We start from the raw sequence: 26440 nt of genomic DNA, 5'->3' as shown, positions 1-26440 counted from the left end.
GAACCAGAAGTTACTATTCTGTCATGACTGCTCAAAGACCAGTGATAATTTTCAAGCCTCATCTGAAACACTGGCCATTAACATTACTGGTAATCAGCCCAAGTGTCAAACGATCACATCTCAAAATAATGTTTTCCAGTTACGGAGGCTATGAAATCTTTAATCCAAATAAGCCTTTTCAAAAAAACCTATTGTTTCAAAGGAACATAAACTAAGACAAATGAAAAATACTGCCATTACACAAAACAATTCTTGTCTCCAATACCAGTGAGCCACAGAAATTTTTAAACAATTTCGCTTTGATAAGCACTGTGGGGAGAGAGAGGAGGGGCAAGCAAAATTATATTTCCCAGAGGATACCATTAGAGGGGGCACAAAGTCCTTCTGCAATGTAAAAAAAAAGAAAATTGAAAATACCATTCTGATAATCAAAAATGAAAATATTTTTACCATTCTATTAAGGAAAGACCCAGAACCTTCTGGGCTTTTTAAGCTGGCTTAATTCAGAATTACAAAATATTCTGAGTTGGGAAGGGTCCTACAAGGGTCATCAAGTCCAACCCTTACGGCCCATATGAGGATCAAACCTACGACCATGGTGCTCCATGCTCCAACCAACTGAGCTAATCTCTGGATAACACTGTAACTACAGGGTGACTCCAGCCTGCCTCTATTTGTGTCCAATTTGACAAATACTCAGCAAGCAGGAGAGCAATCCCATGCACTTTACAGTCCTTTTAACTCCCTCCTTAGACCAACTAGCCAAAGACATTGGCTTAAAAAAACTACCAGTAGGAGTTTGATGATCGGGGGAAGATACAGTCTACAAAGCAAACGAAGCAATTCTCATTAATTACACATTTTTTATTAAGACATAGGGAGCAGCAAATACTAAATGCTTCCATTGATGCCAATTGCCTTCTTCCTACAGAGCTCCTGAACTACAGGCTGTGTTTGATCTGAAGGAGGTGGAACTGTGAAGCTGTGGTCAATTATGAGGACTGTTATGTTTTAGAAAGTGGCTGTATAAGACTTAAGTTCCACAAAGCTGAAATATATAAGTCTCCCCTATGAACCCTAATTAATAAATGCCAGGACCATTAGGTTAGGCAGGCTGTCTTTACCCGATCCCATGGTGCTTATTTCAGCAGCAGTTGGGAATGCAATGGGAATGCTACTGTATGAGAGGGAGAGAGATCTCCCTAGGAGGCATTCTTTGTGTGCAATCCCCTCAGGCTGAGAAGGAACACTGAAGACAGGGACTTTGACTTAGAACTCCACCATCAATTAGGTCCTCCACAACATCTGACAGCATTGCTTAGAATTACAGCTGGCCTTTTTGACTCTTCCAGTAGACTTAAAATGGTATTTTAATGTTATAATGAAACTGATACCTGTTAAGTCCTTTGCCAGATCGGGGTGGTTCATAAGGCAGTGACTTGCAAATTTGACACACTCAAGGCGAATAGGTACATGAATATCATTAAACCTAGTTAGAAACAAGACAATGCATTACAACAAAAATTTCACTTCTACCACCGCAATCTGTTAATTTCTACACAATATCAAATACTTCTGAAAATGTTTTTTATGCTTCCTATGCATGGTTACATGCATACAGCATCAATACTTCACAGTATTAAGTGGACTGTCTTTAGCTTAAAAAAAAATTCTCATATTTATTTGTTGATTTATGTTCGAAACATGAAAAGAATTATCTTCTCCTGGTACACATTAAAAACTCCCAGGCAGACAAAAAACTATTAGACAGATGTATGATATATTTTAATTCCTTTTCTGTAATGCTACACATAATTAACCATGAGCCATGTATCAGCAACTCAAAATTTTATAAGACTGTGACATTCATCCCCTCCTTGTACTGCATGATAAACAACAAACAAATGCACATTTTAGTGTACAACAAATTTCTTCTGAGATAGAATCATTTAACAGGATTTCCTTTTGGAAGACTGAATTCCATTTGATGCTTGAAACCTAGTAGTTACAGACAACTCTTCCAAAATTAAATGCATTTTCAAGCTATCCTCAAAATCACTGGTATGAAACAAATTAAAAATGTAATTTTAGAACACCACTGTTGTTGAAATATTTATTTATCAAATAAAAATATTTTAAGGAATACCTATTTCAGTAAAAGCCAGGTATGTTTTCAAAATCAAGAGATTTTTATGAATGTTTCCTGCAATAACACAGCTATTACAACATTGTGAAAATCTTTAGAAGTAGCAAATGCATATATGTGATTCATAAGTAGCAGAAAACAGTTATTGTGAACAAACTGCACACAATCACATTGTAACACAATGAAGCATTTTCCTTTGGGCTCAATCAGATGCGGTATTTTTTGATGACATTTCATGTTTTAAATAGTTATATATTTTCAAGCAAAACACCTTGCTTCAATTAAGTTTCTTCTATTCTTAAAAGCAGCATTTCTTTGAGGACTCTGCTTTTGATGATTGAATGCTACATTATAAACTATGGCATTTGCAATAACTTTTAGAATTTATCCTCTTTACTCAAATAAAAAATATTTTCTTTATAGTAGCCAAACTTGAGTTTCTCATGATTGTAAGCTCCAGTTGTATTGTCTATCTCAAACTGGCAGAATATTTCAAAAAACAGAAAACTAAGTATGTTTGCAGCATCATAAATACTACATACTTCTTTTAAGGTACTCCTACCATTAAAAAAAATTGAAACTCATACACAAAGACTGTACATAAAAGCCTCAAAAGTAGTTTTAGTATCACCTGATACTAAAAACGTCCTTTGATGCTGTTTTAAAATTAATACATAATTGAATAGTTTCACTTGTGAAGAAATAAAGGTATTCATTTTTCTTTACAATGGCAAAAAAGCTAGTTGAAAAAAATGAGCATTTAAGGAGATGATTTGTAAATGTTCACTCTGCAGAATGACAGATATGGAAGATATGTGTAAAATTGCTTTAGTATTATCTGCCAGATCTCAGATAAAGCAGCAGGATGGAATTCAGCCTTAGCTGTGTCACTTAAAAAAAAAAAAACAAACAACCAAACCAATTGCATTTGACTTCATTGAATGTTCTTCCTCCCTAGACAGGGAACTAAACCAGAATATACCTCCCCAGGTAGCACTGCCAAAGTGGTTTGTTTTGAGATGCCAACTCGGAATCCTTTGCCCCAAACATTTTTGCTAGAAGTTTTACAACCTGCAGACGTTCTTCATTGTCATTGCTCTGGAAAATGAACAGATTTTTCTTAAAGTTAAAAGAAAAACTAACCCAAAAAACAGAGTTCTGTTTTGTACAGTTTTTACACCAATACACTTACATATTTCTAGAAATATCACCATACAGATTAATAGACTTCTCTTATATACAAATGTCTATCTCAAGGCAAAGACCTGTCATTATTTTTTTTGAGAAGACAAAATAATAAAGACTGTGAAAATGAAGAAAAATGTTGAGACAAAAAAATGCTGTGAACGAAGTCTGGTGAAAAATACATCTGTTTAACACTTATTAACAGTTTATTGATTGTTAGGAAATCTGTTGTGTGCCTGTACAAGTTCAAACACAACACAAAACTTACAGAAGTCAGTCTATGCTTGTCTGGTTTACAGTTCTAAAGAACAGTGCTTAACTGCTTAATTAAAAATATCAGTCAAAAACAGCAGTTTCCAGAATACAAGTTTCTAGAGAACATCAGATTAAGTACCCAAGATCTGAGACCCACAAAATGTGGTCCTGTATTTGAGCCTATATTCAAAACTGCTGAGGTACAACAGATAGTCTTCCTTTAATATTGAAAATGAGCACTAACAGTGACAGTGGAAATATACTGGAGAAGGCCTTGTTTTATCATTGTTTTGCATTACATTCTTTAATTCAACACGGAGAATGTGAACCTTAATGCATACTTCAGAAATGTATGTTAACATTTGTGCAATTAGCATGTACTTACTGTTCATCATATTTTTTTCCTTTGATTATTAAAGAAAAGGGAGAAAACTCAATTGGCTGCAACAATTCCTTGAAAACGGGTAGCTAAAATTAATTTATATTAATTAGGCCAGACTATTGCTTAGGTGATATTATTAATTCCTTATTATTCCCAGGGGTTTTTTTCTGGTAAAAGATAAGAACTGTGTAAAATACTGGGTTCTTTTTCTAGCCTCTCTGCATTTTTATTAGTTCAGCATCCCCTTTTGAACATGAACAAGAAATAAGAGCACAATACAGCTGTTGGAATTCTTTTATACGACACCACAGTTTTAGAGACAAACTATTTCTCCTGACTCAATACCATAAAAGGGCTGAAACGTTTGCCAGCATGTCTTTTTAATTCAGAACCCTAAGAACAGTAAAAGCATTTGTAAAATCCTGAAAGTAACAGAGCAAGAGAAGTGAAGGACACAGCAATTTCTAACAGTGACATATTACTACATTACAAAAGACTAATTCTTTTGAATACACTTTATTATTAAGTATTCAAAGCACTAACAGCAAATCCATTAATATGATTTTTTGCATTTGACTAATTTTTTTCCAATTAACATTCACATTGACATTACTGAAAGCATTCTACAACCACTTCCTCTTAATGTGCAATAAATAATAGCTTTTTCTTAATGAGTTTCAGCCCATTACACTACAAATTCTTATTCTGTGGGGCATGGTTAAGAACTTCTAATTTATTTTTTTGGCCTACATTAGTCCAGCCTTCTTGCTTAAACAAATAAAACATTAAAATATTAAGCATCTCTGAATTTTTTTAGGAAACCAACACAGATTCAGAGCAAGACACTCCAGAATGTGGAAGAAGGAGCCAGGTGGAAGAGCTGGGAGCACACTAAACATTCAACTACTTAATTATACCGCCAGAAATATAGAGGGGAAAAAAATGACAACCAAACAGAAGAAACCCACAAAACAACAAAACCCTAAAATATCCTTAATTAATTAGTTGCAGAAGAAGCTTTTGCTGTATCAGCCACTAATCCAATTATAAGACAACCCACTTGTGTTTCTAGTCCTGTTGTAGAAATAAGAAATACTTGTGATTATGGACCTTGGTACATAATTATTGGGTCCTTTCTAAATTCTTTACCCTGATGTTGGCTTCCCTGAAACACAGTTATATACACTCCAAGGGGTAACAAAAATAAACCTGTACTTCCTATTGAATGAATACACTGCTGTTACAGTCTCTCCCCTTTATTCTACTTTAATCTCCACTCTTTCTCTCAGGGTAAAAAAAATGGCATCAAACTCTGAAAAAAATCTCAATCTTTCTCCATTCTATGAGAGACACTGTACTTGAAGAGTCACACCCTTCACCTCTTAAGTAAATCCAGCACTCTAATAGTGTTCCATCATGACTTGTCAATACAAATTGACAACAAACATGGATATTTTCAGTTCCCCATACATGGTCCCAGCACACAGGCAGCTGCTCTTTGGCCTAGACATTTGAGTCTGTCAGTAAGAGCAGCTGAAGTCAGTCAGATTGTTAACACTACTGAATGCAAAAGAATAGGCAACACTCAGGACCTGGAGAGATTTGGGAGTAAGAAGTGGACAACCTGAAACTTTTGAAAATTTTAATTACCATATCCAGGAAGAAAGGCAGCTATATAATAAGAAATCAACCTTTTATTGATTTTATTCATTATATCATATTGGTTTAGTAAAATGGTAAGATAAAAGCCTAAACCCCATAACAATTATTTCCAAAACAGACGATTCACGAGCTTTCCATTTTCCTTAACATTTAAACGTTATTTGCTTCCTGTAACAGAAATTTCTAAAATTCAAGCATGAAATTTGAAAAATGTTCCTTTCCTTCAGTTTCTTCTACAAGCTAACCTATACAATAATATATTCTTAGTTTTTTCCCGAACCCATAGTGCTTCTGTGTCAGTACTAGATCTTTAAACACATCACCTTAAAATGCCAAGATCAGGCACAAATGACTAACCCTCACAAACGAGGTTAAATTAAATTAATATAGTGTTCATTCTCCTGTTAATTCCCCAGACTCCTTTCCATAATCAGGCAAAAAAAAATTACTAGTAAAATGCAACCATGATTTCACATAGTTCTCACAAGAGCTTAACAACAGAGCTCTGCCACCTGAGAAGACAGGAGCTTTTTCTTTACATAAAAGTATAGGGCTAGGGCAGGTTGACCCCAGCCAAAAGCCAAACACTCACCCAAGTCCCTTCTCTCCAACGGAGAGAGGAAGGGAAGAGAAAGAAGGTTAAAAGGCCCATATATCAAGAGAACAAGAGTTCAGTAGGTAAAGAAAAAGCTATGTGTACAAGCAGAGCAAAAATAGGAATTCATTTACTACCTGCCATTGGGCAGGGAGCTGTCCTGGCAGTGCCTGGAAAGCAGAATCTCACACAAGGCTCACTTGGGAAGACAAACAGCATGAACACAAATTAATCCTTTCCTCCTTTTATTGCTGAGCACCTCTCCTTTAAACCTTCTGCTCTACTCAGCCTACCTGGGGGGAGGAGGAATGGCACAGGGAGAAGGCCTTCACTGTGCCTTCACTGTCGCACCAAAATAGCAAAGTGCTTGAACACTAGGTGGCCACATCATTTACATCCCAAATAGTGAGTAGGTTTGACAGTATTAGAGACACGTAAACTTTCCCACAAGTTTCATACTAACAGTTTTTAACTCCTCTACACATGGTCAAAAATTTATTTGGTCTCTGATGAGAAAGTCCCTGCATTTTACCCCCACTTAAAGAGACAGTCTACAACCCTAAACCCAGGAAGATGAACCAGAAGGCTTCCTGATAGAAAGAGCGCAAAAAAATTCATGGAGATGGAGAGCAAGAGATTTGGATCCTGTCAGGTAATGAGTCACAAACTCAAAGATTTTTGTTTACATCCTCAAACTTTCATTAAGCCATAAATCAACCAGAAAGCAGTGGAGACAACTCAGTGAAGTTCACCTGGTGGTTAGGGGAAAACCATCATCACTTTATTTTCAGTGTGCCACAAAACCATAGGATCATAGAGTCATAAAGGTTGGAAAAATAAAATCTTTAAGATCCTTGAGCCCAACAGTTAATCAAGCACCACCATGTTTACAAAGAAACTATTACATCCACTTCCCTTCAAAACTCAAAACTTCCAGAGACAGTGATTCCACCACTTCCCTAAGAAGCCTATTTCAATTCTTGACAAGTCTTTAAGTGAAGAAATTTTTCCTGATACCAAATCTAAGCTTTCCATGGCACAACCTGAGGCCATTTTCTCTGGTCCTGTCACTTATTATCTGGGAAAAGAGACCAACTCCCCCACTTTGCTACAACCTTCTTTCAGGCTGTTGTAGAGTGAGTGATACCGTCTCCCCTGTGCCTCCTTTTCTCAAGGCTAAATGTTTAGAAGCAAAGAAATAAAATATTACACAGAAAATCTGTTTCATGTACAGAATATGCAACTAGAGCTAACATTGGCAATACCAGGAGGTATCCATTCAAATTCATTCAAAACTAGCCAATTTTACACCTGAAACCAAGCTAGCACCTCAGCTTTCAAGTGAGCCAGAACATTTGATATCTTTCTCAGGTAAGTCTGCCATGAGTGTACTTCATCTGGCCAAAATTTGTTTTCACTTACTGCTTTTGAAGCCAACCAAAAAGAAATGCGTATTTTCAAAAATATAGAGAAAAATTATTCAATTTGTCTTTGTAAAGATACTATGGCCCCTTCCATGTGTTCAGTGCATGCAAGATGAGATCATTCTGGCACATCTCCACAATGCAGTTGTTCAGACAATCACAGCTTTCCTTCAACACTGGACACAAGAGGAAAGTTTTTCACCATGAGATCAATCAGCCATTGGAATAATCTCCACAGGGAAATGGTAGATTCCCTGATATAGGACATTTTAGGATCCACCTAGACAGAGTGCTGGGCCATTTTGTCTAGACTGTGCTTTTGCCAAGAAAATTTTATCCAGATGATCCTTGAGGTCCCTTTTAACCTGGTATTCTATGATTCTATGATCATCTGCTAAGGAATAATACAAATCTCCTAAGCAGCAAAGCAGCAATATGAGATCTTGGAAAACATTAACTGTTGTACTACCTCTTAAGCACTACTGGAGTATTTGCCTTCTGTTATCACAACTCTGTATTCAAGAGCCATATCAGACAATTTCATAGAACAAAAACTGGATGTTCCAGTGAAACTACATACCTAATCTAAATATACTGTACAAGCCTTACCTTAATTTAAATACCTAGTAGTCCATGGTAAGCGAGCTCAGAGGGACAAGGCTCTTTAATTGGGCATATAGAGACACAGTACTAAATCCAGAAAAGACAAAATCACTGAGTCAAGCTCTGAATGATATCCAGGACTCACTGAAGCTCTTGGCTGTTGTATCCTTAATTTAAATTGACCTTTATTGAAAAAGACAACTCCCCTCTCCCAAATTCAGTATGGACTGTCATGCACATTTTTTCCTTTACCAGTCACCTAAACCAAGGCTTCATCAAGCTTAACAGGGTTACTGCTGTCTAGTTTCTTTTCATTCAAAGCAATTAAAAAAAATGGCTTTCTTCAACCATAACCACTCTGAGTTTCATTGAAATCACACTTTATTCTCAACACACTAATGAGCTATTTATCTGGAACTGAATTTAAAAAAAATGTTGACACTAGCTGCTGCTGTTCAGAATAAAGCTAAAGCTATTGCTGGAGTGGAAAGTATTTAATCGTCACTTGCAGGTTTGCATGTACAATGAACTTGTGCTGATCTCAGAAAAAACACAGGTTGACTATTTCATTAGTATTTTAGAACACTTATCTTCAAAATACTCTTCTCACCACAGAAAGATCTTAAAGACCCCTCAACTGATTTAGAGCCATAAAATTATTTGGGTTGGAAGGGACTTTCAATGACATCCTTCAACCACCCTGCTGTGGGCAGGAACACCTTCTGCTAGACCAGGCTGCTCAAAGCACCATCTAGCACAGCCTTAAACACTTTCCAGAGGCAAAGCAACCACAAGTTCTCTAGGAAACCGGTTCCAGCATTTCAAAATTTAAACCAGGTGTATCCTATTCCAAATAGAGGTGCTTTTTTTTCTTCTTTAAAAGATGGGTCATTTGACAGCCAATGGTAAAAAACAGGCATATATAATTTTTTCTTAAAACCTAAAGTATCAAAACACACACATGGAGTAACAAATTATTACAGTGCTTTTGGAATAGCTACAAACTATATTAAGTTCAAGAAGACAACAAGGAGTAAGAGTGGCAAGAATGTAGCTATCAAAACGTACATATCTCCTGGAAACACTGTTAAAGTTGATCTTGTAGACATCAAACATAAGCCACTTACCCTTTAAGAGTTCAGACCACAGTGAGAAAACTACACTAAGGATGAAGGAGACAGAAAGCAGAAAAATACATGTACATAATCTGAAAAGAGCACACTAAACAAAGAACAGAAATGCAAACACAAAAAATATGTATTGTAAATTAAGAAGTACAAAGAAAACATGGAAATGTTAGGGCTGAAATCAGCTAGCTGAAGAAAGAGATCAGAATTTTTTCCGGCCTGGGTAAAGAGGAAACAAAACTAAACAAACAAACAAAAAGTTGACATTGGCTACTAGACTGATTCCAATAAAATAAGATTCAAAAATTACATCAGTATTGAAACTCATGAAACATGTGTTAATGAAGGAGTAGGACGACAACTGAAGAACCTGCAGATTTTAGTGGACTTACAGATGAGAAAGGTACTGCAATTATATACTATTATGGTAGCAGGTAAGATCAAATATCCTGAATAACACCTTCAGCTGCAGGAGTGCTATTTTTATTGGAGTAAGAATGATAATTGTTTGCCATCTGTAGCAACATGAATTAAAGGCTGAAAAAAGGTCTACTTTGAAGACACAGACAGCAAGCAGTAAATTGAGCCCTACTGCTCTCAGAAATGTGAACAGAATGATAAAGACATTAAAAAAAACCCTCCTCCAGCAAGTGTAGAGTGCCTGCCTAGCAACATTAGGGAAAAGTAATAGGCATGAACAAGCCACTGTGATAATATATAAGAAGTGGCCAAAGGTGCTACAAACCTAAAACCTGTCCTCTGTAATAAAAATACATTCAAACTTAGAAGAGGCCCATTGCACATCAGCCCTCAAGCTTAGTAACAGATCACACACAAACAATGTAATACTAATCTAATCACTGTCTTCACAGAAACTCTGTGGAATGACAGATAGAATAAAAGCAGTGCAGAATAAAGGGAGAATCAACTGTTATATCACATTTTTCCAAGTGATGGAGACACTTTGAAAAGGAAGTCAAAAAGAAAAATACCCATTAAAATTGAGAGTGAGCACCAGCTATCCTCTAGACATATGAAACAAGCCTGAAAAATCATAAGTAATTGCAGCAATTTCTACAAGACATACTGATGCATTCCAGTTGTCTGCTTACATCTGTCACAAAACTACAATTTGGACAAAATTATTAGTATATATATTCTAAATATGAGGTCTTTCACAATAAATAATAAGTAAACCCAGAAATAAAACAGGTCAGGCCCTCAAGTCATCAAAAAAAGGAGTTATTTCTTGAAATATACAAGCCAAAACCATCTACCAACCAAATCTCAAATATATACACACACGCACTGTAGGTTAATACACTTGAACTTAAATTACATTGTTGAGGAGTTGTATGGGCTTTCCTTTAAACAATGCAGAGAAGGCAATTTTTACATATAGTTATTAGTTTTATTTGCCAAACAATTTGAAGAATGTGTCAGTTAAGAAAAAACCAAAACAATAACAGGCAAAGCATACATGTTTCAAATATATAGAAAGGGTAGAAGTGCTTACCTTAAGTTTGAATTCGAGCTGTGGTAGTACAGAAAGCAAGAGGTGACTATCAATATTGTATAACTCCAGAATCAAATCAAATACATGCTCTGACAGGTCACTAATTGATGTTTTACCAAGCATGAGGACTTGATTGAAGAACTGGGAAACAAAACAGATTACACATCAAGAATGAGAGCATACATGCACTTTTCTAAATCCTATGCTAAATCCTAAAACATTAAGTCACTTTTAATCTTACAACATTAATTTCACTCCTAAAAGTCAAAGGATGGAAGTGGCACACACAGATCAGAATTCCATAGCAGAAGTCTTAAAATATCATTGTGTGTAATACTTGATATGAGACAAAGGAAAACACACTAAACATGATGTTTGCCCCAGCAGGCCTAAAATTAATTTAGGAAACACAACTTTAAAGGCATTTCAGTGCATCATATCTTTTTATAGTGGGACTACATTCAGAGTTATTCCACTATTGAAAACCGTCATTTCAGAAGTATTCTAACATTTAAAGTGAAGCTGAAACAACTGGCTAATTACTACACTACACAGCTGACAGGTTAAGGAGTTGAAAGTAATAGGAGTTGATAACTGATTGTTCCAGAATCTGTATTTACAAGCAGCATAATGCAACTGTAAAGCAAATATTTCTTCTTGGTATATTTGACATACTTGAGGGAAACTTCATACTTCGCATTAAAGAAAATATTTCCACACTATTTTCAACTACATCCTCTCTGATGGAGGAATATGTATATTATAGTGCATTTTACTATAATTTAAAGATTGTCTTGAAGAAATGTTTTGCTTTTCAGGATACAGAGTTGCCCGAATGTATATAATCCTGGTTAGGAAACTAAATGATACTGTGTTTTTAACGTATCTCAAGAAAGAAAATTTTCAAAACTGCGAAATACCTCTCTTGTGAGAAACAAAGAAAAGAATATTCCATGTGTGTTCTTCCTATGAAGGAAGATTCTTATTATACAGATTTCCTGAAAGCTCAGAAAACTGCACCCAGTTTGTAATCTAATCTTACAGATGAACAAAATTAAAAACGCATTCCCATGCACCAACACCTTCCCAAACAGTAGGTTTGAAGCAAGAGTTTTATTGAGGATTTTTAAAAATCTTAGGAAGCATCCACTTTCTAAATGTTACAAATCTGAAAGTAACAAAGCATTGAAGGTTTTCCAGTGTTTTCAAGCTCCTGAGGTTTTGGATAGATGCAGTAAGATCTGCTAAATCCTCAACTGCTTAAAAGAGAAGAGAGTTACTCTTTTTTCTATTGTGCAGCTCAAGTTAGAGCATACTCCTCTCTGATCTTTACTTCCCCTCATCCATCTTCTATTACAGTGTCCATGATGTCTACATTCAACTCTGCTACAATCCTCAATTCACTCAGTTTTCTTCTTTACTATCTATTCTTGGACTACTTCCTCTCCTACTGCTGTGATAACAGCATTAAAATTCTGCTCTATCTTCAATTCTCTTGACTCTAAATTGTCTCATCTCCTTACTAAAAGACAATTTTGCTTATAATGTGCTTATGTATTTTTATCAGAACAATATATATAAATACACTTGGTATTCCAGTCACTCTAAGGATTGAATTACAAGGTCTTCCAAGACAGTAGGAAGTAAATTATCCATTGCATTTCCAAAATCTCAAGTATTAAGTACTTAATAGTTTCTATATGGTAAAGAATTAGACTCAAAATGACAGGTTATGCAGTGCTTCATTAACACAATTATTCTCTCAAAGAAAAATGACAACCTGTAAAAAGTTCTTGTTCAGCCCTTTTCATTTTTCATGCAATTCATTCTTTTTATAACACAGTTCAGTTATAGAAAGTATTGATTTCCACCTTTGTTTGCAGTCCTCACTTACATTAGTAATGTATGGTTCAATTGCTTGCGCTGTCCTCTTTAGTAAAGCCTTTGCCAAATCATAGGCTTGCTTGTTTAAATTCTGAGGAGAAAACAAACAAAAAACCAGAAGAGTCATAAGCACATGCATTTATCTAAAAACAAACCCAAGAATTTAAAGCCATCATGTATTGGTAAATGCATTAAAGAAATAACCTGTTCTTTTTATATTTTCAGAAATAAAAATAATATAGTAAAAACAAAGCTATTCCGAACAAAGCTTTGTAGTGTACACTTGTATTACTGAAAAAAAATTTTAAAGCTCCAGGCAGATGACAACTTACTTTTCAGTTGCACATGTAAAACTGATGTTCAATGAACTCAGTGCCTGCATTTTACTGCTCCTCCGTATCAGTTTCCCCGAAAACCAGTAAAGTGATAAAAAGCAACACAAAGGCATTTAGAGTCACCACAGAAGTGAGACTCTAAAGAGGAGTACAGAAAATGCAATTCTGCCTTTGCATCAAGCAGCCACCTGTGAATCACCACCACAGCCTCTCCATCACATCATGCGAAGATACTCAGTCTGTTGTCTGAGACAGCAAAGAAAAAGAATCCTAGAATTTCAGTTTATGGGAAAATAAAAACTAAACTAATGCAAAAAATTTTTAAAGCATAACCCCACTTCAACAATTCCTTTCCTTACATTTGTCTAAATGGGTTATTGCTCTATCATTGTTTTCTGCCTTTCCCTGCACACATTCTCCACGCTCTAGGTGTTACTCATTTCTCCAATTTCTATATCACAATTATTTTTCAAATACTTTCAGAAGAAAATGCAACTCAGCCCTTGTGACACCCACTGCAGTTGACTAACACACAGAAGAATGAAGAAAAAAAGTCTTCAATACACAAGAATATGAAATACTTTAATAGCTAAAAAAACTCAACAAAAAATAGTTTCTACAATTTTTATTAGTCTTTGCAATTTAAAAAACCCTAGTATATTCAGTTTATAATTCAACAGCAAAAAAGGGGCAGTTTGTGGTTGCTTTTTTAAACTATTTCTCACCATAAAAGGAAGAAAACTTCTTGTAGCACAATGAAAAGCAAACACAAGGTGTCTTGCCACAACCCCGGGTATTTCTTTGCTTGGATGTGCTGAATGAAAGAGGATTTGCAAAGACATGGAGAGTACTGTCTGAAATTTAAAATACCCTATAGAACTATAGGCTTCTAAACAGCAGCAGGAACAGATTAACATTTTCTGATAATATAAAACAAAAAAAGTCTTTGACTTGCCTACTGATGGAATTAAGTCAGGTGAACTTGAAACACTACAAAGACTCATGCCTGAAATGTCTGTTTTACTCAAAGCCAATAGAGAAGGTGACTAAAAATTCCATTTCTGGAAAAATAATATATTAAATACTTTCATCTTATTACAAAACTGTACAGTTATTCCATGTCCCAGAAAAGAGAAAACACTGCATGCTGGATTGTTCTTTATGGTCTCACTTTAAAAAAAATTTTAAAAATTAAAAAAAAAAAAAAAAAAAGCACAGGTGACTATAACAAGCAATGTATGCCACTTGTAATTCTTGTTCTGATCCTTCTTGACTTCACAGTTCACCTCCAGCAACACAAAGAAAACCACTTTCACCCGGGTAAGAGGGAACTCTGGATCATGAGCAAGATCTGGTTTAGTATAAAACAAGTCTAAACAGCAGACCTAGCTCGGGAGCGTTCCAACAGGCAGATCTGTTCTGATTCACATTAATTACAGTTTCAGCTTGTATCTTTTGCACACTTCTAGCATTTATCTTGGGAAGCATAAAGCTTTGAAGTCACTATTTGCAACCCTAAGAAGGAAGTGTAATGCAATTATCTATCTAAAAAAGTTCTAAAGAGGAAAAATAGTCTAGAGCACAGTGGCTAGGGAAAGTTAGCTATTTTTTCATGCCTCATATACCTGATCTAATAGTGCCAATAGTCATGACCCTCAAATATCCAGAGGCCCCACTTTCTGAAAAATAACAATATTGAAGAAGTCTTTAAAGCACACGAGTTTTCTCCTCATTTTCCAGTTTCAGGAAAAAAGCAGAAACAAGCAAAAGTGGCACTGCCTTTGGTGAAATGAAAACAAGAGCAGCCCAGCCTTTACCAAGTAGGTTCAAAGATCTTTTACAGAAACAAACCTTCTGACTAATTCAGTCACAAAAATATCCTAAACTACCTTGTCCTGAAGGAGAAATTTTAAAAGGATAACATCTAATTTGACAATTTTTTTCTCTGCTTTTAGATAAGCTCTTCTACCATTATTATCTGTACAATCTTTCCATATGTTTGGAAAGAAAATTGACATGAATTTCAAGACATTTTAATGATTTAAGAAAGCCCTCATGAGGGGGACAATTATCTTAATCAGGATGCCTTTAGGAGCATGTAAGCATCCAGCAGGCCTAAGGTTTTTTGAGTCCTGAACAGGGTAGGAAGAAAGCCATCAGCTGGCAACATTGTTTAAAATAATCATTAGCAATTACTACATCTTGAAGGAAAAAAACCAAAATATTGAATGATAAGCAGAAACAACAGAATCACCCCAAGAAGGCAGAACACAAATCTTCTGCAAGAAAACTGAGGTTACATCTAACATCTGAACCAGACTTTTCCCTCCAAAACGTCTAGTCTTGTTTCAGAAAAGAATTTTTATAAACAGTGGAGAACATTCACATTTTTTTAAAACCTTGGGAGACCTCCAGCAATAATATCTGAATAGAGGCTATCTTGGTCAATCACAAGTTCTCTCCTTTGTCTCAATTTCTACCATGATTTTTAGGCATTTCTTACTGGTATTTGAAGGTTTTTATACTTTGGGGAAACATTAACAGCTTTGTCAACTCATTTTTCAGACCTGCTTCTCTCTAGAATGATAAACTTCTATTTTTTGACAGGAGAAGCACTGGCAGCCTCTCTGACAGTATGGCACACACATTTTTGTACTTATACAGACAATATTCTCCAGCAGAGTATGCCACAGAGCCAAAATTATTTGCTCTTGTACAAGAGGGTCGGAAGTTATGGAAATTCATACACACTTAACTTTTTCTCAATTACTTTTTTTTCCAGTTACCTCTCAATAACCAATTTAACAGAGATAAAAAAAATATGAGGGTGAAATAATTTTTACCCACCCCTTAAAAGAAAAAAAAAAGGGCAAGTCCCTTGATTTTTATTTACAGGAGATGGACTAAGCTAGCATCAATCTAGCCTTTATTTTGTAGCTTTGGGAGGAAAACCAAATGACAAATCTGTATCTACTGCAAATATTCCTGAAAAGCATATTTTTCACATATTATTTTCTTGGACTTTGAAAAGCATCTTCAGTTTTATTATTATTATTACCAATGGCATAGCAGCCGAATTAGTATCCAAGAACACCTGATAAAACAGTTACAAGAGATTCTCTTGTTCACCTTATGATGGTAAACAGATTAGGGACAGCTGACCAAGAAAAAGCTCAGCTGAGGTATTGCCAAGATAGATAACACTAAATACTAAGCAAAATCCTAGTAGAGACATTAAAGAATTTAATTGTCAATATCACTTTTTCAGGCATGTAAAGCACGTGGGAAGTGCAATGTGGGATTCCCTGTAGCAGTCGTGAGTCTGAAAACGAACACTGGCAAACACCCAAGGAAATCAAGTACAAGTTGCCTTCTAACACACTGCACAAACACAAAATTGTTTTCAGGTCTACCATAAAAGCATTACAATACAAAAAGATCATTATAGGGGAATGAACAACTATTAATTTTTTTTTCTTGCCTTTTCATACTAACTCCCTCTTCCCTTGCTTCTAGGTCTTATCTGGGTTTAGGTCACTTAAATTCATTCCCTCCTAATATAATCCTATCAAAAGAATTTCAGTTGAGTTGATAGAAAAGAAGAGAAACTACAAAAGGAAAAAATAATTCAGCATCAAAATTAAGAGTCAAGCACACAGTCAGACAAGTTAAGCTTGCCATTATGTTGGCTTATGTGACATCTGTACTAGTGAAGCAAGCCTGTGCGCACTTCAGCATGCCTCTTTTCTGATATTGGTGTCAGCTGCTTTCATTCAGGTTTACATTAGTATGGCTTTTATCCTGACCAAGTGAGATGGATGACAAACTTAAGGGAGATAGAGTAGTTCAGAGCTGTCACTCCTTCAGTGACTACTAATTATGGTATGCAGACATTTGATAATACAACATGTGCCCAGTATATGCTCTTTATGCCTGAGTTTTAGCAGCCATCCTGTGAGCACCAGTGCTTTTTACACTTCCCACTCAGGACTATGGACCATATATCTATTTTTCATCTTTGGAAAAATACTGTCTTGGTTTAAAGGGTAACAGTATTGAATTAACCTTTTGTAAACTGCTCAACTAATTACTACATCTCTTAAAAATATTCATGTAATTTTTGCCTAAAGCTGTCCAACATTGAATTTCAGCCACTGGATGAACATTCTGTTCCCAACACATACTTACAGACCACAGTTAGGTAACTTATACAGACTGAGATTTGAAGAACTCAGTCTTGTTTTACCAATACAACTCTTTTCTACAATGCAGCCAGTGAGTTCACAAGGCCACTAAAAATTCCCTCTCATATACAACCTTCCTTTTGGGCATATTAAAAATACACCACTTGCCTGTGTCACTTTCTATAGATATAATTGTCTTATCTTCAACAGTCTCTCAATCTGATCATCTTCAAACTGAGCTAGTAGCAGATCTATGTTCCTTCCACTCTATCAAAGATATTTTTTGGTCCCTAGGAAATCTGGGGATTCCCTACAGACCATTACACCAATGTCTGCCTTTATGCCATTTTTGGTGACCAGTCTAATAATTCAATTTGCCTTTTCCACAGCCCACACAGCTGAACAGTGAGGTCAGCCAAGACACAGTTCTTTTTTATGGTGGATCTTATCCTTTATCTCCTTCTAGTTTTGTGCTCAATGGAAGAGTGGAAAAATTCTCAACTCTGAATTTATTACACTTTTCCAACCTGACATCAGTAGCCATAGAAAGTAGTTAGAGGACCCAAATTTTAAACAAAAATTCACCGTGTGAAGACTTTGAGATGCAATAGAAAAATATTAGAAGTTCCTTTCCATTAGTATGGAAAAAAAGGCAAACATACTCAGAATACAATCTGACATTATGTATCTGTTTGTTAGAAAGCAGGCTATAAATGAGCACCCTATCCACAGAGAGACTTCAATTAAAAGAAAAGCAGCAGAAAATGCAAACCCCCAAATATATTTCCCTTATTAAAATATTCAGTCAGTTATTTTAAATCCATTTTGAAACAGAATTGTTTTAGTGCTACAGACATCCTAACAGGATACAAATTCTTCAATTCAAAGTCAGTTTATTAAACATGAAACATAAAAACAGTACAGTCAAATCAATTTGAACACAGATGACACAATGAAACAATAGATTCTTAATAACTGAGAACACAAACTGAAGTATTTTGCATATTCTTGCTTTTGGTTTTTTATTCCAAAGCTTTACTTCATAAATCTGGACTTCAGCCACACAAATTTCAGTCTAGTCCTGGCACACAAGTATTAGACTCCTTGAAGGACACAGCTAAAACATTTCCAGCGGTGGAAAAAAATTACTGACCTATACTAAGCATTTAGTCTTTCACTGTCAATAGAAAATAATTTATGTGCTACTTATTTACTGAAATTAATGGCTGGTGGTAAAGGCACACTAGTAGGCATTCCAAACCATCTCTGTTAATAACCACTTAACCTTACACTTTTTAGAAACTACAGCAGTTAGCACCTTCCTGAACATATTTTAAGAGAAAAAAAAAAAAGCTATTAGAGGTGTCCAAAATACAGCTAAAGATACATTTCCTAGATAATTCCCCACAGTCTTTTTTTGTCATGCACAACTTGAAAGTGAGTAGCCCATGAGATTTCAGTAGGACACAGTAAAATTCCTGAACTAAGGAGTCAGACTTCCATGCTTTTTAAACATTTAAGCATCACAACACACGCACAGTTCTGAAGTTTTTCCTTTAATTCATCTATAGGAGACTTTTTTTTTAAACATGGCACAATTTGTTAAGGTAAGACAGTCATTCCTTAGGCTCTTCCTGAACCACCATTTCAGCACACAGGTTTGACTCTATGGCTGCATCAGAAACATTACAATAACACCAAGCCAACATTTCTGAAATACAACAGAACCAATTAGAAATCAGCAGTCGTAACAACTTTTTCCTCCCACTCAGGGCAGCACCCGAGTTTGAACTGTTGATACAGCATTATATGAATTAAAAACTTTCCAAAGGATGTATGTAACTTCGCAATTTCATTCTACTGGCCTTGATGGAACGTAAAAAAAATGTTTAAATTCATATGACATTCAACCTTTTAGATTACTGTGACCACTGATACTTTGCTTATGGAAAGTATATCAGAGCAATGAAACTTGACTGAATTTTCTGTCTATTAAAATTACTTGCCTGCTAAAAGAAATCCAGATAATACCAAGACATTTGCTAAAGCCATTCTCTCAATTAGACCTAAATACTAGAACACATACATCCAAGAAATCATGCTTACAAAAAAAACAGTAGAACAAAACAAAACAAAAAGCCACTAAGTCTTACCTTATGTGCTGGCACTAGATTGACTAACACTGTATCCAAAAGTTCCTGTGACACAGTATCTCCCTCACAAATGATAGAACTCATTAGATCAACCATGTGCATGTGTACTTTTTGGTTATGACCGTTGCTGAAATTAAAAACAAGAATTCTTAGTGTAATATCTATATAAAGTACAACTTCTGTTCAGAGTACTCCCTGTGGTGATGGCAAACAAGGAATAAAATCGGCAAATCACAAGTTTTCTTAGAAATCAAAATACTTTGATTCCTTGATTGCATATACCATTTTTCTTAAATTTCATGCTCTCCTCATTCACTACTGCAGTAAGACTGTAACTGTCTACCATGAAAAGACCATGTATTAGAGCATCCCTCTGCTCTGCCCTGCACTGGGGAGACTTTTTCTGGAGCGCTGTGTCCAGTTCTGCGTTTCCCAGCACAAATCGGACACTAATCGTGGACTCAGTCCAGCAAAGGTTAATAAAGATGATTAAGGGCCTGGAGCTGCTCTCATGGAAGGAGGAGCTGAGAGAGCTGACATTTTTTTTTTAGCCTTGAGAAGAGATGGCTTAGGAAAGAACTTAATGATAAATACCTGATATTGGGAGTTGAGGAGACAGGGCAAGACTTTCTTTACACCACATGTTCAGTGGTGTCCAGTCACAGAACAAAAGGCAGTGGGCACAGGGTGAAATACAAGACATACCATTCAGACATAAGAAACTTTTTAAATAAAAGGGTGATTGAGCACTAGAAGGTTGCCCAAAGATAGCACAGTGTTTCCATCCTTGGAGATGCCCAAAACCTAACAGGCTACAGTTCTGGGCCATCTGCTGAAGCTAACCTGGTTTGAGAAAAGGGAAAAGACTAGACTACCTCTAGCAGTACCTTCCAGTGTCTGCTACTTTGACTCATGTTTTCACATCAATAATCCTCCAAATTCCTTAGAATTGCATAGTACACCATTCAATTTCAAGAACAGAATAAAATAAATGCAGTAAATGACAACTAAAGCTAAGTTTCTTAGGAAAAGAGATGATGTGTAGTGTGTCTTGTTTCATTAAAACAGAAAAAAACAAACAGTTCTGCTACCTTTAGTTAAACTAAATTACAAAACTCATTAATGCTAAAAGTTAGAACTTGCTGACCGCAACCATGCAATAATATACCATGAAATCTGGGGTGAAAATACTTACTTTATTACTGAAAACAGTGTTCTATACAGCTGTGTAAAAATCTCATTGCTGTCTTCTAATTCAAAGCATATGTTATAAGACTTGACCCAAGCAATGTTCTGTGTTAGAACAGGAAAAAATAAAAGGAGTAGTTACATAAGATTCAACTGAAAGATTATGTTTAACAATTATTATTAAATAAGTTATGAAGCTTACCTCAAGCAAATAAAAGTATCGATTAAACTGGGGGCTTTTTGTATCCTCTAAACCTTTAAGTTGCCTTGTTATGAACATAAATATATCCTGAAAAGAAAGAAGTGCTTGTTATTCAATCAATTGCAATTAAATCTTCAATATAAAATAATTACCTTTTAGAGTTGCTTGTATTATTTAGTCCCTACAAAATATGAGGCAATGACAGGCATAATTTCACTATCAAAAAGAAGATCATCTACAAAAACATCATGGAAAATGTCAAGGAGTAATTTTAAAATACTTTATGTTTCTTTAAAGGGTTGAGAAAGCAACCTTTTCCTAAGGAAACAAATGTTTTTCATTTCCAAAGAAAAGCACTCAACTTGACAAATACAACTGCAACTGTCTGGCTGCAGAAGTCAAGAGATTATTATTCAGCAGGACAATGAATTGAATTTAATACTTTTACTTGATTTTACAATCAGTTTCAAAAGAAGGGGAAAAAAGCAGTAGGCAACTACATCTTTCCTACATTTCTCAGTAATCGAGATACTGACACAGATATCATCTCTTGCAAAAACTCATAAACCAAGTTCCTCCTGCTTCCTCTATCAACTTTCACCACCAGAAGACTCTTTCAGAAAAAGTCTCACACAGTAAATTGAAGCAGGTTACAAGGAACAAATAGAAAATTATGAACAGAATGGAAACACACAGAAAGGTATCTTCTTAAATTTTTTTTCACATTCAGATAATTAACAGCTGGAAATTCACAATTACAATTACAGTAATCTAATACAATTATATAAAATCAAAATATTTAGACATAAGTATCACCAGAAAGACTCTTCACAGCCTCAACTATATCTAGATTTCATCTAACAACCTAGGTGTAAATCACATAAATTCCAAAAGGTATAAAGTGCCATAATAGCATAGAGCCTTACTGTTAATCCTGAAAATCTATCCTAGAAATAGGCTATGTGTTTCTGTAACACTTTCAAAATGATCATTTCTCCTAACCCCCAAGAATAATACACAGACAAAAGACAAGAATATGGGTTTTTTCCCCAACACTATGACCACAAAATCCAGCCTTAATCATTAAGCTGAACACTTACTGTGCATCTAGGTAAAATCAAGAACTAGATTACATGTGACATCACCAACTCTTGGCAAAACAGCACAGCAAACACACTGTTCAGAGCTAAAGCTACATTCCTGTTTTTATTTGGTTTGAAGTGGATTTTGAAGAGTTAAGGATGATCAGAAGGATCACTGTCTGGTTCACACTTCAGGATCCATCACAGAGCACACAATCTAGACTCTTTAGCTAAAATTTAACCAAAAGACACAAAGGACACATCTAATGGTCTCCAACCACTCAGAAACATTCAGTTCCCATGCAAAAGCCCATCTGAAGAATCCCTCCTTTAAAAATTAGTGCTTGAACACTAGCAGGCCATCAGTCCCCACCCAAAATGAATGCTGTCTTATGGAAAACACTGGAAAGTTCTGTAAAATTTAGAAGACATAGAAACTGCATCTCAGGGAAGAATAAGAATGAACTGAAGAAGAAAGGGGGCACATGACAGACTAACCAATGCCAAACATAAGAACTACCTAATCTTAGAACCCATGTTCTGTGTTAATTATTTCTGTTAAACTTTACTTGTAGAGGTAAATCTCAATCAGTTCATTTAAGCAAGTATCTCAGTTTTTATCCTACAGCTCAGCATGCAATACTTATCTACTGAATGTGATTCAAAGACCCTACTAACTTTCCAAAAGAAAGTTGTCATCATTGTGCTCCATATATAACTACAGACATTAATGAATAGAATACATGCACAGTAAGTCCAACACCTGAATGCTTCAAATAACAGCATGGTTTGAAAAAGTAAGCATTTATTCCTAAACTACTTTTCCCTATTCCTATTTAAAGAAAGCAACACAGACTAAACTCAGAAGTATCCACTAATTTTTAATATCTCATGTACTATGACCAAATATGACCAAATATTTCTCCCTTTTTTAAGCACATTGTTCCCTTTTCTAAGCACACATAACATACTACTTGAACGTGCATTTATAAATTCAAAACACGGGGTAAAATAAACTTTGGCTGCTGCCAAAAAATTGCAATAATTTTACAACTGGACAATAGGTTTTCACATGAGACTGCATAAAGCAAGTCTACATTAGAATCCAGACTTGAAAAACAAAAGTGCTCACACTTAAACTTTAGGGATATTTTTTGTTTGGTTTTTTTTTGGTTTTATGGTTTTGAGTTCTGGTTTTTTGTTTGTTTTGTTTTATGGATTACTGTCATGATACCAATTAACTACATGATGGCTTCAGTAATCATTAGAGTCCTGGCTCTCACTAGAGAACACCTTCAGATAACTGAAGTTCTGCTACCATATACCCTTTTTAAAATCTATATTTCAGCAGAGACAGGTAGACAGTCCTTCTTTTCAATTGACACATATAAATGATTATATTATCTTCCCACCAGAAAATTAGATTTGGGCTCTAGGCTTTACACAGTCTGAAGAGGCCTCAAAGAAGTTTCAAGATCCCAGCAGAGCAAACCTACTTCAGCTCTGTTTTTATTCTACTCATGGCATTTTCCACCCCTGTTATCAACTCTCTTTCAATGATCAGCAAGGAATGTAAGATTTACACTGATGATACACATAAAAGAGGAAAACCTGAGATTCTTATCTGTTTCCTCAGCATGTCACTTGCACAATATGTAAGTTACAAAGAAATCCACTGAGTCTGAAGCAAGGGCAAAAACTTAAGATTTGAGTCTCTTCCTCTCAAGAAATTAAGCTTTTTCAGCACTCCCCTTTGCCATTTTTAACTTTGGTGTTACACATACAAGAACGGACTCAGCTGCAGTATGGATTCCATATTAACTACTGGTAAAAATAGTGCCAAGATATAACCCAAGAGGAAGCATTCTTCCTCTTACCTCTGTCATAAAGTGGAGGGAACTCTTCGACATTTCTATCAGAGCTTGTCCTGCAACCACAAAAGCTGAGTTCAGAAGAAATGGGTTTGCAAGAAACCTACCCCAGCAGCCCTAGGCAAAGGTCCCTATTGTTTGGCTTGTCTTTATTTTTCAAAATATGTTTTAAAAACTGCATCAAGAAACTGAATTCTGAAATCCACACAGATTACAGAACTCAATGCTGGCAGCAGAAGTCCCTCATTCATTTCAAGTTCTGTCCAAGCAGTGACTGTAGTATTCTGATACTTCAGGTATGAGATCAGTACTGTAAACCTTCCAATATTGTACACTACGAAATCTCAAGCGTAGTAGCTTTTGGTAGACCAAATAGTCTAAGGAGGAAATTAGTTAGCCCAACTCAGAAAGATAAATTAAAGCTCTAAGCCTAACAAGCAAATGAAAACATATACTAAAAACTGAAATAGACATCAGGATGCCTGAAAACCAGACCTAAATACACCACAGTAGAGAAAGCTAATATTTATCTCCAGTTGAAGATGGTGCAATCAATAAGTACAGGAAGTAGGTGTTGTACCTCTGATTACACACTAATTCAGAATTAAGAAAACAGAACTGAGGAAAATCCCTAGATACCTCTCCAGTATGTCTGTTAACAAAAGATGTACTACAGCAGCTGGAACTGCACTGTTTCCCTAACTAGGAAGCACTGCTGGCGCAAGCACTAGATGAGAAATTGAGTGATTTCCTCTTAAGTGATAATAGACAGACCATCCACCACAACCATCATTTTATCCTACTGTGGAATAAACAAAGACCAAACCAAACTAAACAAAAAAGACCACACACATTTCTAAATCAGGGAGACAAAAAAGCACGCATTTTTCAGTGTTACTTTCACCTGGTTTTTCGTAGATTTCCCCCAAAACTCAGCTCATCACTCGAGATTCTGACTGCACAAGGGAAACAGTTTGATTTTGAGAGTCGGGACCTAAGTTAGATTTCTACTTTACAAAATAAAAGAACCCACAAAATAATATAAAATTTATTTCTTTCTGGAACAATTAGTCATATCTGTACTTCCTTTTCAAACCTGACATTTCTCTATCAACCATCTCCATCTAGTGGGATCAGTGATGTTTGTAATTGCAGAATTTTCCAAGTCACATCAAATATCATTTAACTCTGTATAAAAGTACTTTATCTTTGTTTCAATAGCACCTTTATCTATAAATATACAAGTACCCGCCTCTTGATAGTTTAATTGAAGATGCAGGGGTATTTTCTGAAGTGAAGGTATTAGCTATCTTGCAAGAGATTGTGATAAAAGCTATACATATAACCAATATTTCTAAAGTAAAGTAACCTGCAAATCCCAAAAACAGTAAAACAGTTCAATAAAATAATTCTTTTCAATGCAAATCTAAAACTCTGCAAGTTATTGGAAGATGTACTGTATAGCCCTTTATGTCATGGACAATGGAGTTGACCAATCACATCCCAAAACCAAGTGAAAACTTTGAACTGTTTAGGCTAAACCAGAAATAAAAGGAGCGAAAAACAGTCATGGCCAATTATATTAATCACTGAGTGTAAAAACCTGATGTGGAAAAAGAGATTAATTTTATTTACCTTCAGTTTATCCGGTGAAGTGTATGGAGCTTCAGGGGCATAAATTCTGAAAATATCAGCAAGACAACATGCTACCAACAAACGCACATCCTTATCGGGATGTTTGAGGAAAAAATCTGAAGCAAGATGTAAAGCAAGATTTAGGTAGAGTTCCTTTTCTTCTTCAGAATCCTGGTCCATATCCATGAAAGTTTTCACAACCATCTAAATAAACAGACACAAAATAGTACACAAAATTAAATACTTTGTGTAACAGAATCCTTACTAAAAGTTACTTTTCTGGTTTTGTTCAACTTCTGTCAGAAGCATTATTAGATATGCAGTAGTACTTACTTGAGGAACTAGTGTTTTCATTTTTCAGGGCACAGGAAAGCCCTGGCCAAGACCTCTATCAACTATCCCAACACACAGTCTCAGCAGAAATACTGAAAGCCTAGTTGTAGAATTCCCAAATTTTTTTTGAGAAACCATATATTCAAGTTTGACAATTGAAGAAGTGCAACAGCATTCACTGTTACTGTTACGTAAAAATTCAGAAAATGGCAAAACTATATTAAAAATATTTGTTTCTCTCTCAACTATTCAGTGATGATTTTTTCCTCCTATTCTCTTTCAGTTTCAGGTTTTCACCTTTTACTGCTCTGAGGAAAATTCTATTCCCTGTGCTATCCAGAAGCAGAGCACACACTTTCAGCAAATGCATATATAAATCCAGGCAGCTCAGCAGCAAGGATGTTATCCAACAAGACTAAAATGACCACTAAGATTATTGGGATCCAGTTACTGAAGTTATGGAAGAAAAAAAGAGTCTGGGACACCAAATACTTAACATGCTGAATAAAACAAAAGCAGGAAAAGCTATTTTTAGTAACTGCTAGTTGGTCAGAATTCTTACATTTGAAAAACTTTCTGAAGGAGAGAAATTTATTGACAAAACAAAGCAATTCCTTATCTGACTCACAGAGGCAGAGTTATTTTAAGGAGTTCAGCTCTTGTAAAATTAACAAAATT

The 26440-nt window shown here is 35.5% G+C and overlaps 1 protein-coding gene across 4 annotated transcripts in view; it reads right to left on the bottom strand.

The window, feature by feature from the left end:
* PDS5B (PDS5 cohesin associated factor B) overlaps nt 1–26440 on the bottom strand; it is a 102394-nt gene that overhangs the window by 51994 nt on the left and 23960 nt on the right. For all 4 annotated transcript variants that reach the window (XM_038159750.1, XM_038159740.1, XM_038159758.1 and 1 more), the window contains exons 3-10: nt 25430–25633; nt 20842–20928; nt 20647–20744; nt 19452–19578; nt 12790–12870; nt 10896–11036; nt 3129–3244; nt 1395–1489 (exon numbers count right to left, since the gene is read on the bottom strand). In XM_038159750.1, coding sequence (XP_038015678.1) covers nt 1395–1489; nt 3129–3244; nt 10896–11036; nt 12790–12870; nt 19452–19578; nt 20647–20744; nt 20842–20928; nt 25430–25633 — 949 coding nt within the window. The remainder of the gene's footprint in view (nt 1–1394; nt 1490–3128; nt 3245–10895; nt 11037–12789; nt 12871–19451; nt 19579–20646; nt 20745–20841; nt 20929–25429; nt 25634–26440) is intronic.

Source organism: Motacilla alba, chromosome 1 (genome assembly GCF_015832195.1).
Source record: "Motacilla alba alba isolate MOTALB_02 chromosome 1, Motacilla_alba_V1.0_pri, whole genome shotgun sequence".
Classification (NCBI taxonomy): Eukaryota; Metazoa; Chordata; class Aves; order Passeriformes; family Motacillidae; genus Motacilla; species Motacilla alba.
This window is presented reverse-complemented; position numbering and strand designations above follow the sequence as displayed.